This window comes from Narcine bancroftii, chromosome 6 (assembly GCF_036971445.1).
Source record: "Narcine bancroftii isolate sNarBan1 chromosome 6, sNarBan1.hap1, whole genome shotgun sequence".
In the NCBI taxonomy this organism is placed as follows: domain Eukaryota; kingdom Metazoa; phylum Chordata; class Chondrichthyes; order Torpediniformes; family Narcinidae; genus Narcine; species Narcine bancroftii.
The window spans coordinates 234,622,153-234,637,901 of NC_091474.1; the positions used below are offsets into that span (position 1 = coordinate 234,622,153).

General features: G+C 45.2%; 1 protein-coding gene across 1 annotated transcript in view; it reads right to left on the bottom strand.

Annotated features, from left to right (window-relative positions):
- Window positions 1-15,250, bottom strand: part of LOC138737380 (serine/threonine-protein phosphatase PP1-beta catalytic subunit-like) — a 75,795-nt gene extending 60,545 nt beyond the window's left edge. Inside the window, 3 exon segments of the mRNA XM_069888126.1 lie at window positions 9,546-9,656; window positions 9,659-9,679; window positions 15,016-15,250. Of these exon segments, the coding sequence (XP_069744227.1) occupies window positions 9,546-9,656; window positions 9,659-9,679; window positions 15,016-15,250 (367 nt within the window).
- Between the last annotated feature and the right edge of the window lie 499 nt (window positions 15,251-15,749).

A 15,749-nucleotide genomic window follows, 5' to 3' on the forward strand; every position in this document is an offset into this window, starting at 1 on the left:
TTGGTTTGCATCAAGGGCAAATTACCAATGGTAAGTAGCAAAATAAATTAGACAAGAGGACAGAATACTGGAACAAGTCAAAATTACATTAAAGGATAACGGAAAGTTTTAGAACGTTGACCGAATTGAAGCAAAATGGCGAATGACATGGGAACAGTCACTTCAGGTCACAGCCTGATGTTAAATTGAGTAAGCTATGGAATGAAAAATCTGCAACGTTTGAGATCAAAATAATTTTAAAGTAGTTCTGGATTTTTGATTCAAGCCAGTGGTTCTCAACCTTTATCTTTTCACTCACATCACACTTTAAGTAATCCTAGGCCATCGGTGCTCACTGACAAAAGACAAAGGAGGAAAAACCCAACACCCAACCCCAACCCACCAATTTTCCCTTGCAACCACTGCAACCGGTGCCTGCCTGTCCCGCTTCGGACTTGTCAGTCACCAACGAGCCTGCAGCAGACGTGGACATACCCCTCCATAAATCTTCGTCCGCGAAGCCAAGCCAAAGGAAAGGGCTCTAGACCCAATTGTAACTGAAATATTTTGCTGCAGAAAAATGGTCACTGGCCCATTTCCTTTGGAGCTATGAAACCGTGCACATAACAAGTCAATGAGGGATGATTTCAAACCTTTTCTTTCAATTCATACCCCCCCCCCCCCTAAGCCATCCCTCATTAATCACAGAGAACCTATGGCATAGGGAATAGTTAAAGTGGCATGTGAGTGGAAAGAAAAAGGTTGAAAACCACACTGATTTAAGCATTCAAAATTCCTCCCACTTTTCAGTTCAAGTTTTCCATTGGTATCTCAGTCAGCACATGGACATGCATTATGCTCTGGATTTCAACAACTTCTGGCGCAACTAAATTTATTTAAAACATTTTTTTAAACATGCAGCACAGTAACAGGCCTTTCGGCTCATGAGTCTGTGCTGTCCAATTAACTTATAACCCCCAGGTTTTCAACGGTGGGAGGAAGCCATGCAGACAAGGGGAGAATGCACAAACTTCTTCGACAGTGTGGCGCTAACTGTGCTATCCCATATGTTGCCATTAACTGGGCCATGACTATTATTAACAGAAAATTATGTTCTACTTTTTCAGTTTCCTCAAAGAAAACTTGACCATTTTCATTCAGTGAATGGAGCACTTATCGACTTCAGCAAACCTCAGGCTGGTCATTCCAGTTACAACATTACAAGGACCACAAAATAAATGCCCTTCCCCCTCCACAATCAGGGTCATTAATCAACTTGCTCAACCATACATCAAAACATTTACTCAAAGATCACACTCTCTTGTACATTATTTGACACGGTATGCATTTTATCGGAAGACAACAAAGTAGGTGATAATTTAAAAAACAATTGAGGTGGCCTTTATAGGCAGACTATTATACTTGGCTTTCCTAGTTTTTTTTTGTATGGGCACAGTGATAATTGAACTTTAATTGACTATTAGGGCACCAAATAAAATGTATTGGCCAAGCCCTCAAGCTAGATGTTTCACATATTTAATAGTCACTGATTTTAAAATGTGTAAATATTAATGCAAAAACAATGCTGGAGAAGCTCAGTACTTTATATAACAAACATAACCAACATTTCGGGCTTGAGCCCTTCATAACAGCATTGACTTTTTATTTTAACCATGGTGTCGTCAGACTTTCATGTATTACTTCAAACATTAATACAAGTTGAATTTAATAATCAAAAGTTTTAATTTTGTTGGGCTAACTACAATGGGAACAAGTTGACCAAATCCAATGACACCCACTCACTGAATGATTTGCAGATGACTTGCTAAAGTTTCATTATGAATTGAGCTGCAAGTTTCAGGGGATTTAATTGTTCTATCTATAAGGTTTTAAATTGCTGCAAGTCACAACAAAGATGTTATTTTACATAACAGACAATAGAAAACTCAATTGAAATAAAGATTACTAAGCAACAATGCCTCAAGCAGTAACAACAATTTTTCATATGCTTCGCTTATGAAAGCGACTGGGATAATCAATGGAGGCTGTTAGGTCTGCTTTGTTCATGAATGAGTGAGACAAACACCAGGCTGAGTCGAAATCAGGGTTCTTTGTTCTTTATTACCGATTGTAACACTTGCGACCAACCATGTTAGTCGGAGAATGCATTCTGCCGTTATCAGCAAAATGGTGATTTTTTATACCCTTGGATATGTGCTTAGAACATCATCATATCATTACTTGTCCAATGACTAAAACTGTTGCTATCCTTTCCCTGCTAGCTTCCTGCCTCTCAATCCATCAATGTCTCTCTTATCTTGTAAGTACAAGGATGCATTCACATCTTGTTACAGCCCTGTACATTCCATCTCATGATGTTTTACCTAACAAGGCTTAAAAATATGGATCAAGATGTCATTGAAATAGGCCACAAAATCCAATTTTCACGTGGTCATCAAGTTAATTTATGTCTCCCTGTTATTTGTACCAGTACTGTTCATTTCAAAATTTGGTCTCTGATTCCATGGTTTAAATTATGATCTGCAATCGTTCCAACATTGCACCTTGTGGGATTCAAATCAGAATTTATCGTCATGAACGTGCCACAGAATTCATTGTTAGGCCGAAGAGCCTATTTCCACATTGTAAAAACTCTTGTGACTGTCACCTCCCCTTTTTGTTTCTTAATATTCTTCTCTCCTTCAGAATTTCCATTATTTTCTCACCTCTAATGTTATTTTGACTGGCCCTTAATTCAGTGAACACTTAAATCTGTGAATTCCAATAAGTGTTTGGATCCAAAACATTTTTTCCCTCTCCATGGTCCAGATTTCCATCATCTGCAGTTTTCTTTAAAATTTCCATGATCCATAATTTCTCTTGTCCTCATAAATCCTGTTAATTGAGATATCTTGCAGTCTGCTAACCCTACACATTTATTATACACACTGTAATACTTCTGCTAGCTTTTCAAATACATAGATGAAAACCGTCTAGTCCATAGATTCGGGGTTTTACCTTCTTGGAGTATAATTAATGTTCTCCTTATTTTATTTGATATGCACTCATTTCATTACTCACGTCAACCAACTGCCTACATTGGTTCTCTTTCCTTGATAAATACAGAAACAAATAATGTGTTAATAATTTTACCTGTGGTACTGTCCCATCTATCCCTTGATAGCTCTTTTCTCATGCCAACCATTTTCCCCCTCAAAAAGTATTTCTATAATTCCTTTGCAATTTTGGTTTCCCTTCATTTTTATCACTTTCTTTTCTTTACCTGTGTTTGTTTGCTGGGGTGATCATGAGCTTTCTGTTGTCTGGCACTAATTCTGCATCCTATTCTCGTTCTGGACAGTCCATACAGACTGCTGCATTGTTACAATGCACAAGTGAGAAACCCCTCCAATCCAGCACACAGTATGGTTGACCTAATATCTTATTAGGAAGAAGGTACAGGAGCATTAAAAATCAGGACTGCCAGGTTGGGGAACAGTTTTGACCTGCAGGCTGTGAGATTGATGAATGATGTCCTGTAACCTTATGAAACATCAATAAAACATCAATTATTCCAAAATATTTATATACATTTATATTATATCTCTGCATATATGTAATTTTTGTGTGCTGTACATAATGTATGGGCTGTGGTCAGGAGAAACACTGTTTCATCTGGTTATAAACGTACAATCAGATGAGAGTAAACTTGAAATTCATATTTCACCCAAGGTGCCAGCCTTCCAGACAATGCCAGATTCTACATCTTCGGTGACTAATCCTTTCGCTCAGGGACATTTGGTCCTTTTTAACAGAATGTCTGCTGTCTAAAAAAGACCAAGACAGAATTGGGGTGGGGGGGGGGGGGGGGGGGGGGGGGTGGGGGGGGGTGGGGTGGGGATCATTCCAGTCCCGGCTTTTTTCCGGCAGCAGACTCTTGTAACAATCCCGGAATGCCAGCTGCGTAAAAGGTATTTCTGGTATTCCAGGACCAATTCGGGTAAGGATGTGCATCATAATTTTTTTTTAGTGTATTTACGGGTAAGCATTTAAAACTTGGATAAAACATGCAAGTAGGACAACAGGAAAAATCATTTAATAAATAATTCCACTGTCCCCACTCGCTCTTGCTGTGGGCCGCTCATGGAAAGGGGTGAGGGCAATAGCAAAGTGTGGCTGGGTCCAGCACCAACCCAGCTAGGTATCATTCCCAGCATATCACTAATTTGACACTAGGTCTGCCAGATTGAGCTGGAATTATACAGCAAAGGTAAAGGGCAGAGTCGATCTGGCTGACAGAGAGTAGTTCGCTAGGGAATATATGACCAGCCTTCAGTAGGTGAGTGAAATGCTGATGTGTTACTGGGAGGAGAATGAGAAATGATTTAAATCATAAGTACATAATTCATGTTTCGACATGAAAGAAATGGGGTGACTGTTGGTCTTTCAAAATGGGACGATCATTCATGAGTAAGATAAAAAATACGAAAGGGCACTGAATCTGGAACTCTACAGAAGGAGGGTGTGAATGCTCAGTTATTGGATTTATTCAAGACAGTCAATGACAGACCTTCAGATATTAAGGGAGAGGAGATTAGTGTGAGGGAGCACCATTATGAAAAAGACCATCCCCCACAATGACACATTGATCCCACCACCCCAGACTCAGCTGTCCCCAGTTGTCTCAAATCACCTTGTGCTGTGAGCAACCTGTCTGTGGGTTTGTTCTCAGTATGAACAGTCTGAAGCCCATGGCCTCGCTCCCTCCACCAGCCCCCAGTGATAGGCAGTCGTGATTAGTAAGGGATTGCTTAAGGTGGTAAGTGAGTAGAAAGGAAAAATTTAAAATCCACTGCTTAAAGCTCAATATTTGCAGATTTCCCCCACATTCTTTTATAAATTACGCACGTTTTATTAAAGTCTGCGCGCCTTCCCATGCTCTTTTCATTTGTGTGCGTGTTTTGTTGCCACCATGATTTTCCCACAACCCTTGTTTTGTGTTAATAAAAGTAATGTTTTTCATTGCAAACCCTTGTCTCTCTCGAACCTGACACTTTCTCAACACAAGAATGACCAGTGCGGGGACCGACAGCGTTATTCACCATTAATACCCTAATTTCAACCTCGCATACAAGATCAGGGGAATATTTTTGACCATGTTTTGTGTAAAAAACATGCCGTCAAACAAGGTATGTTATACGTGACACAAGGTGCTGACCGCTGTTGAATTACATAATCCTGCCTAATTTTGCTCGCGGAATGCCGGCTTGCTGTATAAAAAGACACACTGATGCAGAAAAATGCAGCATCGTTTGTTTCAGTGTAAAAGAGCAATGCCGGCTTTTAATGGCATGTCTGTCTTATGGAAATATTGCAGAATTTCTGAGTTTAAAAAAAATTACTTTATCAAAAATTCCGCTGTCAGCTATTGGTGACATGAGCTCAGGTTTGCCTCTTTCCATTCGTACAGCATGTCCAACAGCCCTGTGCTTTGCAACATTTTAGGTTTCTCTTTTATATCATTCTCAAATTGTTTCCATTTCTACTCCACTCATCTCCAGGACACCCCATAACAAATATTCCCTTTTTAATCTCTCTCCATCTTCTCAGTTGCTTCTTCCTCGTTCCCATTTCTGGTTATAGATTTTTGATCTGAAAGGTTAATTTTGAGGTCAACCGTTGCAGTTTTTATTTTGTTCCACAGATACTGCCCCACCTGCTGAGTGTTTTCTACATTTTCTATTTTAATTTCAGATTGGCAGCATTGGTGTTCTTTTGAAATTCTTTTGTTTACATTTGAATGTGAACACCCTGCAATGCCCAATTCACACACTAGATTTTTTTTGCAATCAGGTATCACTAATCCCAAGGCACAAAAATACTTTTCAATTTCTGATACTGTGTGCATGGCTGCATTAAACAGTTAATTCATTTTTAATGGTATTTCCTTTCAACATGGCTAACCCAGTGACTTAATTTGCTCTGCTCGTGCTAATGGCCTCCTGATTTGATCCTTCTTTCTCTTGCAGTTTGCTCGTTTACTTTTCTCTACTGCTTCTCTTACAAGTTTTAAAACCCTTGCCACCTCCCTGTTTATTCTGCCCTAAGAACAAAAGTTGGTTCAATAATGTTGGGGTGGGGGGGGGGGGGGGCGGGGGGGTGGGGAGAAAGGTTTGAGTCTGCCTGGAAGAGTGGTAACTCTCCTCTTAGGATATTTTAAAAAATGCAAATAGAACCCAATATGTCAAAATCAATGCAAGAACAGGGCTTCCAGATGTTGTGGGAAATCTGCATTAATAAAGTTACTAAAGTCAAATTTGGTCAGTGACAATTATATTTAATCTGATCAATACTTTGTGGAAACCTTGTTAAGTCTAAATTGGTGAAAGAAATTCACAATTCAATTTTAAGCACTTTGGAAGATACTGAGAGGGACTACAGTTAGGAGAATGCCACCATATGGAGAGCGGTTACACTGGCTCTCCGGTCTAAAGTTCTCCCCACCTCTCACTGGCAGGAGGTTCTCACTAGTGCCTTACACTCCATCCGCTCCCTCCTAGGTACCGCAACAAATGCCAACCCCACGAAAGGATGTTCCTTTTCCTGAGGAAATCCGAATCAGGAACCACTGTACCGGCATGGCTCACCATCCCTGGCCCCGTCCTTTAGCGACGCCACGTCTGGCACTCAAAGAACGACCCCTTGGTCGACTGAGTGACTCTACTTCACGCGAACCCGCATTACGCCTACGTTGAGTTCCCAGACGGGCGGGAGGACACTGTTTCGGGTCAGGACGCGGCAGACCCAGCAAACCCCCCAACCCAACCTTCCCCAACTCTTTATTCCGGATGCATCGCTCTCGACTTGAAACAGGACAGACTCATCGATCGCGTGCAGCGTCACAGCGGCGATGTCGGATTTGATTCGATCGAAAGCCACTCTGGCTTCGGTGAAGAGGGGAAAGGAGGTGGTATTGATAAGAGGACGCGCCTTGTCGGCGTAGTGCGGAACCCATTGGGCGTAATACGAGAAAAGGCCCTGGCAACGTTTGAGCACTTTCTGGGTATGGGGGGGGGGGGGGTAAGTCCATTAGGGGACGCATGCAGTCAGGATCTGGCATGACTATCCCGTTCTCCACCACGCAACCTAGAATCGCGAGTCGTGTGGTCCGGAAGACACACTTGTCCAAATTGTAAGTCAGGTTCAGCCGACGGGCAGTTTGAAGAAATTTGTCTAGGTTGGCGTCGTGGTCCTGCATGTCGTGGTCGCAGATGGTGATATTGTCCAGATACGGGAAGGTAGCGGTTAGCCCGTTCTGGTCCACCATCTTTTCCTGCTACCATTTCTTTCTGATTTTTAAAGGGTGGGCAATACTCTGACAGATCATGCTCCAAAGCCATTGTGAATGTACTGAAATTATGGTGTGCAGGTTCTGCATTGACACGATTAGTTATGAGGAAAGCCAAAAGCAAATAATTTGGATGATTGTTGAGCTAATAGCTGTGTTATCAGGGCATGACACATGAGAAAGGTTATCTGGCGAATGGGATTGATGGAATTGCGTTGAAGTGACAGACTGAATACAAGAAACGTGAAAAGAAAAACTATCGGAAGATAGAAATATTACTCCAGTAATATTTCTACTAGCAGCCGACTGCAAAAAGAAAATTAGTGACAGCAGATCACTGTTCACGTTGAACACAGCATCTTTCCAGGGTTACTGACACAACTCCAAGTTCATATATTTTAAGATACGTGAACATAACAACCATCCCCTGCTTGAAATATTGGATTATTTACTCAAGATTCAAATTGAAAATTGCAAAAGCAAGTATAAACCATATTCCTTAGGGCTTAAATTGGATGGAGATCAAGCATAGCATATCCAAGGTTTGTGATGAGTGTTTCAAAATCAATTCCGTCTAACATATTAGTTGAATAATAATGTAGCCAGTGCAAGACTATTCACTGTTTTGAAAAATAAATGATGTTTTTTTCTATAATAGGCTATTCAAAGTAATTTTAAATACACAACACAAGCTTAACGTGCAGCACATGCAATTGGAAAGACACCTTCACTGGCTTCAGCAGAAATGTACTCATCCAACATGGTTTTGGCTTCTCTACACCAAATATACCTATTTTAGAGACTGCAAAACAAAAGCACTAGTTAAATTTCTACAAGTGGACCACAAAAATAGGTTGAACTACATTCACAAGTTCAGAGTAATGAGAAATTGAACTAAAATTCTGAAGGAGTTTGTCAGCATGTAACATTCCACTGGCTGGAGTCCACATCTGGAGGATCACAGAACCAGGCGACAGTAGCTATATTCTGATGAACAACTTATCTGAGTGAGAAACTATCTACCACAGAGAACAGTGGATTCCCCGCCAAGTCAACACACGGACAAGATCAATGGGCATGAATGGAATCAAGAGGCACTGGGATCATATGGGAAAGGAGAAATGAGGGCAAGGACTCGTCACGATTATACTGAATCTTGGCACAAGTATAAAGGGCTACCTGGCCTAATACCAGCAGAACATTCCTGCAATCCAACTATAATAAGACTCCTTATTGCTCTGCTATGCCACTTTGCTTTCTTAAAAGAGCGTGTCAAAGTTTCTACTAGTCACATGATCCAAGTGATATTTTTGGAGCCATTTTAATAGAATTGTATTTTGAATTTATTTACATCCCTTCCTGCAAAAATCATCCATTAAGTAGACTGACACATTTGTTTTCAAGCCTACAACAAAAGCTGAGATCAATTGAAGTCCTCAGTGCCATTTAATACAGTACATCTTTCAAGAGACAGACAGACTGCCCATTACCCATTAAACTGCAGACGCATCGTGCCCTCAGATGAAACATGGAGATCAGCAGTAACAAGTTAGCAGCTATTTTTAAAAATACAGGTCGAGTACCCCTTATCCGAAGTTCCAAAACTTTGAGTGCCGACATGACGCCACAAGTGGGTATCAATTTGTTACAAACCATTACTCACTATTTTTTTTGCCCTCCAGCAGAATTTCTGGTATTTGGTGTTGCATTCATCTGCTTTTGTTTGCAGGATCAAGTTTTTTTTGATAAATACAAAACATTATTAAACACATTTTTCCAAACCCCCCAAAAAAATCCAAAATCGCAAACACTTCAGGACGCCACACATTTTGGATAAGGAGTACTCAATCTACATGTACTTTTAAGAAAACAGGGCAATGACCAGAACTTTTGTCCTAATTATCCAAATACCTCATGTTTAAGGACATTTTAAATTTAAATTCTATAATTTATTGGATTTCTTTGGAGCAGAAAACAAAATTGTTTTTCTTGCTCCCTGCTCTTATCAATGGGATAGATTTCATAAACCAACCTAACCACGCGGTTTCTGAGAATCCTGAATGGACTTGGTGTGTGGACAACTTCATAATTAGATCTTTATCTCTTTCACTTGACAAAGGGCTAGATTCCAAGCTAAGGCTTGTTAAAAGGTCTGGAGTGAACATTGTCAGTACAATGCAGTGATTTAGGAAAATCTAAAGTAACCCTAGCATCTTACCACAGATCTTCAAGGGTGCTTCCAACTCCAAAAGGATAGGTTGGCTGAGAAAGATCTACACCCGAGACTTTATACATAGGCCTCGCACTTCGGCCTCAGTCATCTGTACAATTTTCCAGGGCGGCATCCTCGCACTACAAAAGAAAGGATGGAATCAATTTTATTGCAAACAGTAGATTATTGCTGATCGTCAGCTCACAGAACAAAATCAAATGGCAAACTACAAGAACTGCAGATGCTGGAATCTTGAGTAAACAATGAACCTGAGGGACTTTGTTCATTCAATCTCATGGCTCGCCTGATCTATCAATTTGGGGTCAGGATTCTTCCAAACTCTTTCAATAATAAATCCATAAAATTTTAAATATATGGCAACATGTTTGTTGAAACGTACAGATTAGGCACATAACTTTTTTCTTAAAAGACATCTACAGTACTCACATCCACTCGCACACAAAACTATAGCAGCTCAAAGATAGGTATCCCTTTTCTCAAAACACAGATGCTGGAGGAACTCAGCCGGTCTCGCAGCATCCATAGGGAAATTCATTTCATGATTGCGTGTATTGCCCCAACTTAGTGGATGACAGTTGTACTTAATAACATCATTTACCAAACAAAGCAGTTATTATTTAAACAAGAAAGTCTGCAGAGACTGAGATCAAGTGCATTACACAAACGTTGATGAAACTCAGCAGATCACACAGCATCCATCGGACAGGGGAACCAATGTTTGGGCCCGAGTATTAAATATTATTCAGTATACACAATAAATTTCTAAAATAGTCAGTAACTGCTTTACTTGAAAAGGAAGTTATTACAATGCAAATGCGATGTAATAGTGGAAAACAAATCAGCATGAACTAGAAGGGTCCGAATGACTTGTTTCTCTGCACTGTAAATATTCTGTAGTTCCAACAGAAAACTTTCATAATCCAGCACTTAAAGAAGTGTCAAGATGGGCTGATGCCTCAAAGGAATCATGTGATTGCAAGGATGTTGCCATTGACGTGCCATTAAGTTTAGCAATTGGCCACTTTCTCTCTCTCTCTCTCCCCCTATCTCTATATATCTATATCTTTAGAGAGCCCACCTCATTGACAAAAGGCAAAGGAGGAAAAAACCCAACACCCAACCCCAACCAACCAATTTTCCCTTGCAACCGCTGCAATCGTGTCTGCCTGTCCGGCATCGGACTTGTCAGCCACAAACGAGCCTGCAGCTGACGTGGACTTTTTACCCCCTCCATAAATCTTCGTCCGCGAAGCCAAGCCAAAGAAGATATAGATCTACATACATATATATATATATATAGGGAAAGCAGCGGCGGCCCCGGCCTCGGTCGAGTGAGGCTGGCGGAGGCCCCGGCCCGGGCAGAAAGTAGGAGGAGGCGGCGGCCCCAGTCTAGGCACAGGGAAAGCAGCGGCGGCCTCGGCCAAGGTCCGGGCAGTATGGACCGACCTAGGAGGGGAGGCAGACCCCCCCCAGCCCGAGTAAGAAACCTGCATAGGAGAAGGCCACTCCGATATAAAACCTACGACCCAAGGACCTCGCTGCCACGTCCCAGCTTGCTTGGCCACGGCACACGAACCATGGGTGTAAAGGGTGGGGCCAGTACTGCGCGCACTGCACTCCACCTAAAAGCTCCTTTGCGCAGGCCCGAGGACAGGTCCACGCCCTCCCCCTCCACGCCCTCCCCCCTCCACGCCCTCCCCCTCCACGCCCTCCCCCTCCACGCCCTCCCCCTCCACGCCCTCCCCCTCCACGCCCTCCCCCTCCACGCCCTCCCCCTCCACGCCCTCCCCCTCCACGCCCTCCCCCTCCACGCCCCTCCCCCCTCCACGCCCTCCCCCTCCACGCCCTCCCCCTCCACGCCCTCCCCCTCCACGCCCTCCCCTCCACGCCCTCCCCCTCCACGCCCTCCCCCTCCACGCCCTCCCCCTCCACGCCCTCCCCCCTCCACGCCCTCCCCCTCCACGCCCTCCCCTCCACGCCCTCCCCCTCCACGCCCTCCCCCTCCACGCCCTCCCCCTCCACGCCCTCCCCCTCCACGCCCTCCCCCTCCACGCCCTCCCCCTCCACGCCCTCCCCCTCCACGCCCTCCCCCTCCACGCCCTCCCCCTCCACGCCCTCCCCCTCCACGCCCTCCCCCTCCACGCCCTCCCCCTCCACGCCCTCCCCCTCCACGCCCTCCCCCTCCACGCCCTCCCCCTCCACGCCCTCCCCCCTCCACGCCCTCCCCCTCCACGCCCTCCCCCTCCACGCCCTCCCCCTCCACGCCCTCCCCCTCCACGCCCTCCCCCTCCACGCCCTCCCCCCCTCCACGCCCTCCCCCTCCACGCCCTCCCCCTCCACGCCCTCCCCCTCCACGCCCTCCCCCTCCACGCCCTCCCCCTCCACGCCCTCCCCCTCCACGCCCTCCCCCTCCACGCCCTCCCCCTCCACGCCCTCCCCCTCCACGCCCTCCCCCTCCACGCCCTCCCCCTCCACGCCCTCCCCCTCCACGCCCTCCCCCTCCACGCCCTCCCCCTCCACGCCCTCCCCCTCCACGCCCTCCCCCTCCACGCCCTCCCCCCTCCACGCCCTCCCCCTCCACGCCCTCCCCCTCCACGCCCTCCCCCTCCACGCCCTCCCCCTCCACGCCCTCCCCCCTCCACGCCCTCCCCCTCCACGCCCTCCCCCTCCACGCCCTCCCCCCTCCACGCCCTCCCCCTCCACGCCCTCCCCCTCCACGCCCTCCCCCTCCACGCCCTCCCCCTCCACGCCCTCCCCTCCACGCCCTCCCCTCCACGCCCTCCCCTCCACGCCCTCCCCCTCCACGCCCTCCCCCTCCACGCCCTCCCCCTCCACGCCCTCCCCCTCCACGCCCTCCCCCTCCACGCCCCTCCCCCTCCACGCCCTCCCCCTCCACGCCCTCCCCCTCCACGCCCTCCCCCTCCACGCCCTCCCCCTCCACGCCCTCCCCCTCCACGCCCTCCCCCTCCACGCCCTCCCCCTCCACGCCCTCCCCCTCCACGCCCTCCCCCCTCCACGCCCTCCCCCTCCACGCCCTCCCCCTCCACGCCCTCCCCCTCCACGCCCTCCCCCTCCACGCCCTCCCCCTCCACGCCCTCCCCCTCCACGCCCTCCCCCTCCACGCCCTCCCCCTCCACGCCCTCCCCCTCCACGCCCTCCCCCTCCACGCCCTCCCCCTCCACGCCCTCCCCCTCCACGCCCTCCCCTCCACGCCCTCCCCCTCCACGCCCTCCCCCTCACGCCCTCCACGCCCTCCCCCTCCACGCCCTCCCCCTCAAAAGATGCTCACAAACTCAAGCTAGCATGCTGGAACATCAGAACCATGCTAGACAAGGCTGACCGATCTGAACGTCGGTCTGCCCTCATTGCACATGAACTCCTCAGACTTGACATCGACATAGCCGCTCTCAGTTAAGTCTGCCTTGCAGATGTAGGCAGCCTCCCAGAACGCGGCGCGGGCTACACACTCTACTGGTCTGGCAAGCCTATGGATGAATGACACCTATCTGGTGTAGGCTTCATGGTCAAGAACTCCATTGCCTCCAAACTCGAAAACCCTCCCGACAGGCCACTCGGACCGGATCATGTCCATGTGACTCCCCCTTCAAAACAAGCGTCGCATCACCCTCATCAGTGTCTATGCTCCAACCCTCCAGGCAGAACCAGCAGAAAAGGACAAGTTTTACACTGATCTGCGCAACCTCATTCAACGAACCCCTACAGCCGACAAGGTTGTCATCCTTGGCGACTTCAACGCTCGCGTCGGCAAAGACTCAGAAACCTGGCCAGGAATCCTGGGCAAGCATGGTGTCGGCAAGTGCAACGACAATGGGCGCCTCCTGTTGGAGCTCTGCGCAGAACAGCGGCTTGTCATTACAAACACCCTTTTTCAGCAGAGGGACAGCCTGAAGACTACCTGGATGCATCCCCGATCCAAACACTGGCACCTCCTGGACTACGTCCTGGTGCGAGAAAGAGACAAACGAGATGTGCTTCACACCAGGGTCATGCCCAGCGCGGAATGCCACACTGACCACCAGCTGGTTCGCTGCAAGCTCAACCTTCACTTCAAGCCAAAGCCCAGGAACAGTAAAGCCCCCAGAAACAGGTTCAATGTTGGAAACTTGCAGTCAGACGAAGTGAGAGGAAACTTTGGTGCACCTCTGTCACGGTGGCCAGTGGTGAGCTCGCCATATAACACGATCTTGGGAAGGCGATGGTCCTCCATTCTGGAGACGTGACCCACCCAGCGCAGCTGGATCTTCAGCAGCGTGGACTCGATGCTGTCTATATATCTACATATATAATCTCTCTATATCTCTCTCTATATATATATATTATATATATCTCTATATCTCTCTATATATATTATATATCTATATATATTTATCTCTTTCTCTATATATATATATCTCTATATCTATATTCTCTCTCTGTATATATCAATATCTCTACATATATATATATCCCTCTCTATATATCTATCTCCTTCTATCTATCTCCTTCTATCTCTCTCTCTCTATATATATATATCTATATATCTCTCTTTCCCTCTATCTTTCTCTCTATATCTTTCTCTCTTTCTCACTCTATATATAGATATATATAGATATCTCGCTAGACATTTCTCTCGCTAGACATTTCTCTCGCTAGACATCTCTCGCTAGACATTTCTCTCGCTAGACATTTCTCTCGCTAGACATTTCTCTCGCTAGACATTTCTCTCGCTAGACATTTCTCTCTCTAGATATTTCTCTCTCTAGATATTTCTCTTTCTCTATAGATATCCCTCTCTATAGATATCTCTCTCAATAAATATATATAGATCTCTCTCTCTCTAGATATATCTATATCTCTCTATAGATATGCATATCTCTCTTTATATATATAGATATATATATCTATATAGATATATATATTATATATATATATCTATATATATCTCTATATATTCTCTCTATCTCTCTCTATATATACATATTCTCTCTATCTCTCTATATATATATCTATATCTCTCTATCTCTCTCTATATATATATTCTCTCTATCTATATATATATTCTCTCTCTAGAAATATATATATTCTCTCTCTATATATATATATATATATATTCTCTCTCTCTCTCTATATATATTCTCTCTCTATATATATATATATATTCTCTCTCTCTCTCTCTCTCTCTCTCTCTCTCTCTAGTTGTTTAAAATTCTAATTATGGAGACATAATAAAGTTGGGAAATGATCCAAAAATCTGTGGTCGACTGTGAGCAAAGCTTTAGCCTGGAGGAAGATACAATTTGTCTGGCCAGCTGAGCAGAGCAGAATTTATTTCATGGAACTGAGAGAACAGAGTTGGAGATATAATTTTTAGAATTTAACATGTAGACTTAAAAGGCACTGTAAAAGCCCCTTCTGGCCCACAAGCCAGTGACCCCAAATACATAAATTAACTTACAATCCTTGGAGGACGGGAGGAAACTGAGGCATTTAGAGGAAACCCAGCAGTTACGGGGAGATCGTACAAACTCCCTACAGACAGCGCCATATTCCAACATGCGTTTGCTAGTGCTATAATAGCGTTGTGCTGACTGTGCCACCCGCAAATGTGCAACAGGGTACAGGGAAGTACAATAAATGGAAGGATATAGAGCAGTCGTTTCAAACTGCCCCCTAAACTCATATTCCACCATAACCAATCCCTATGCCATAAGTACTCTGTGATTAGTAAGGGATTGCTTAAGATGGTATGTGAGCGGAGCGAACGTTTGAAAACCACTGATTTAATCGTCTCTCATTGACTCGTAATGTGCATGGTTTCAGAACTCCAAAGGAAGTGGACCAAAGACAATTTTTCTCAAGCAAAATATTTCAGTAACAACTGGGTCTAGAGCAGTGGTTTTCAACCTTTTTTCCCCCACTCACATTCCACCTTAAGCAATCTCTTACCAATCACAGAGCCCTTATGGCATAGATATTGCTCAAGGTGGAATGTGAGTTTAGGGGGCAGTTTGAAAACCACTGATAAAGAGTAACATACAGAAACAGACAAATATTTGTGTAGGTTAGTATAACCATATAGGCAATATGAGGTTAATAAGGTTAAAAGGAAATACAGTACAAGATGCTGTCCTTAGAGCAAACTAACAGAATACAAGGGAAGGGAGGTTAAATTGTATATAACAGCTGGAG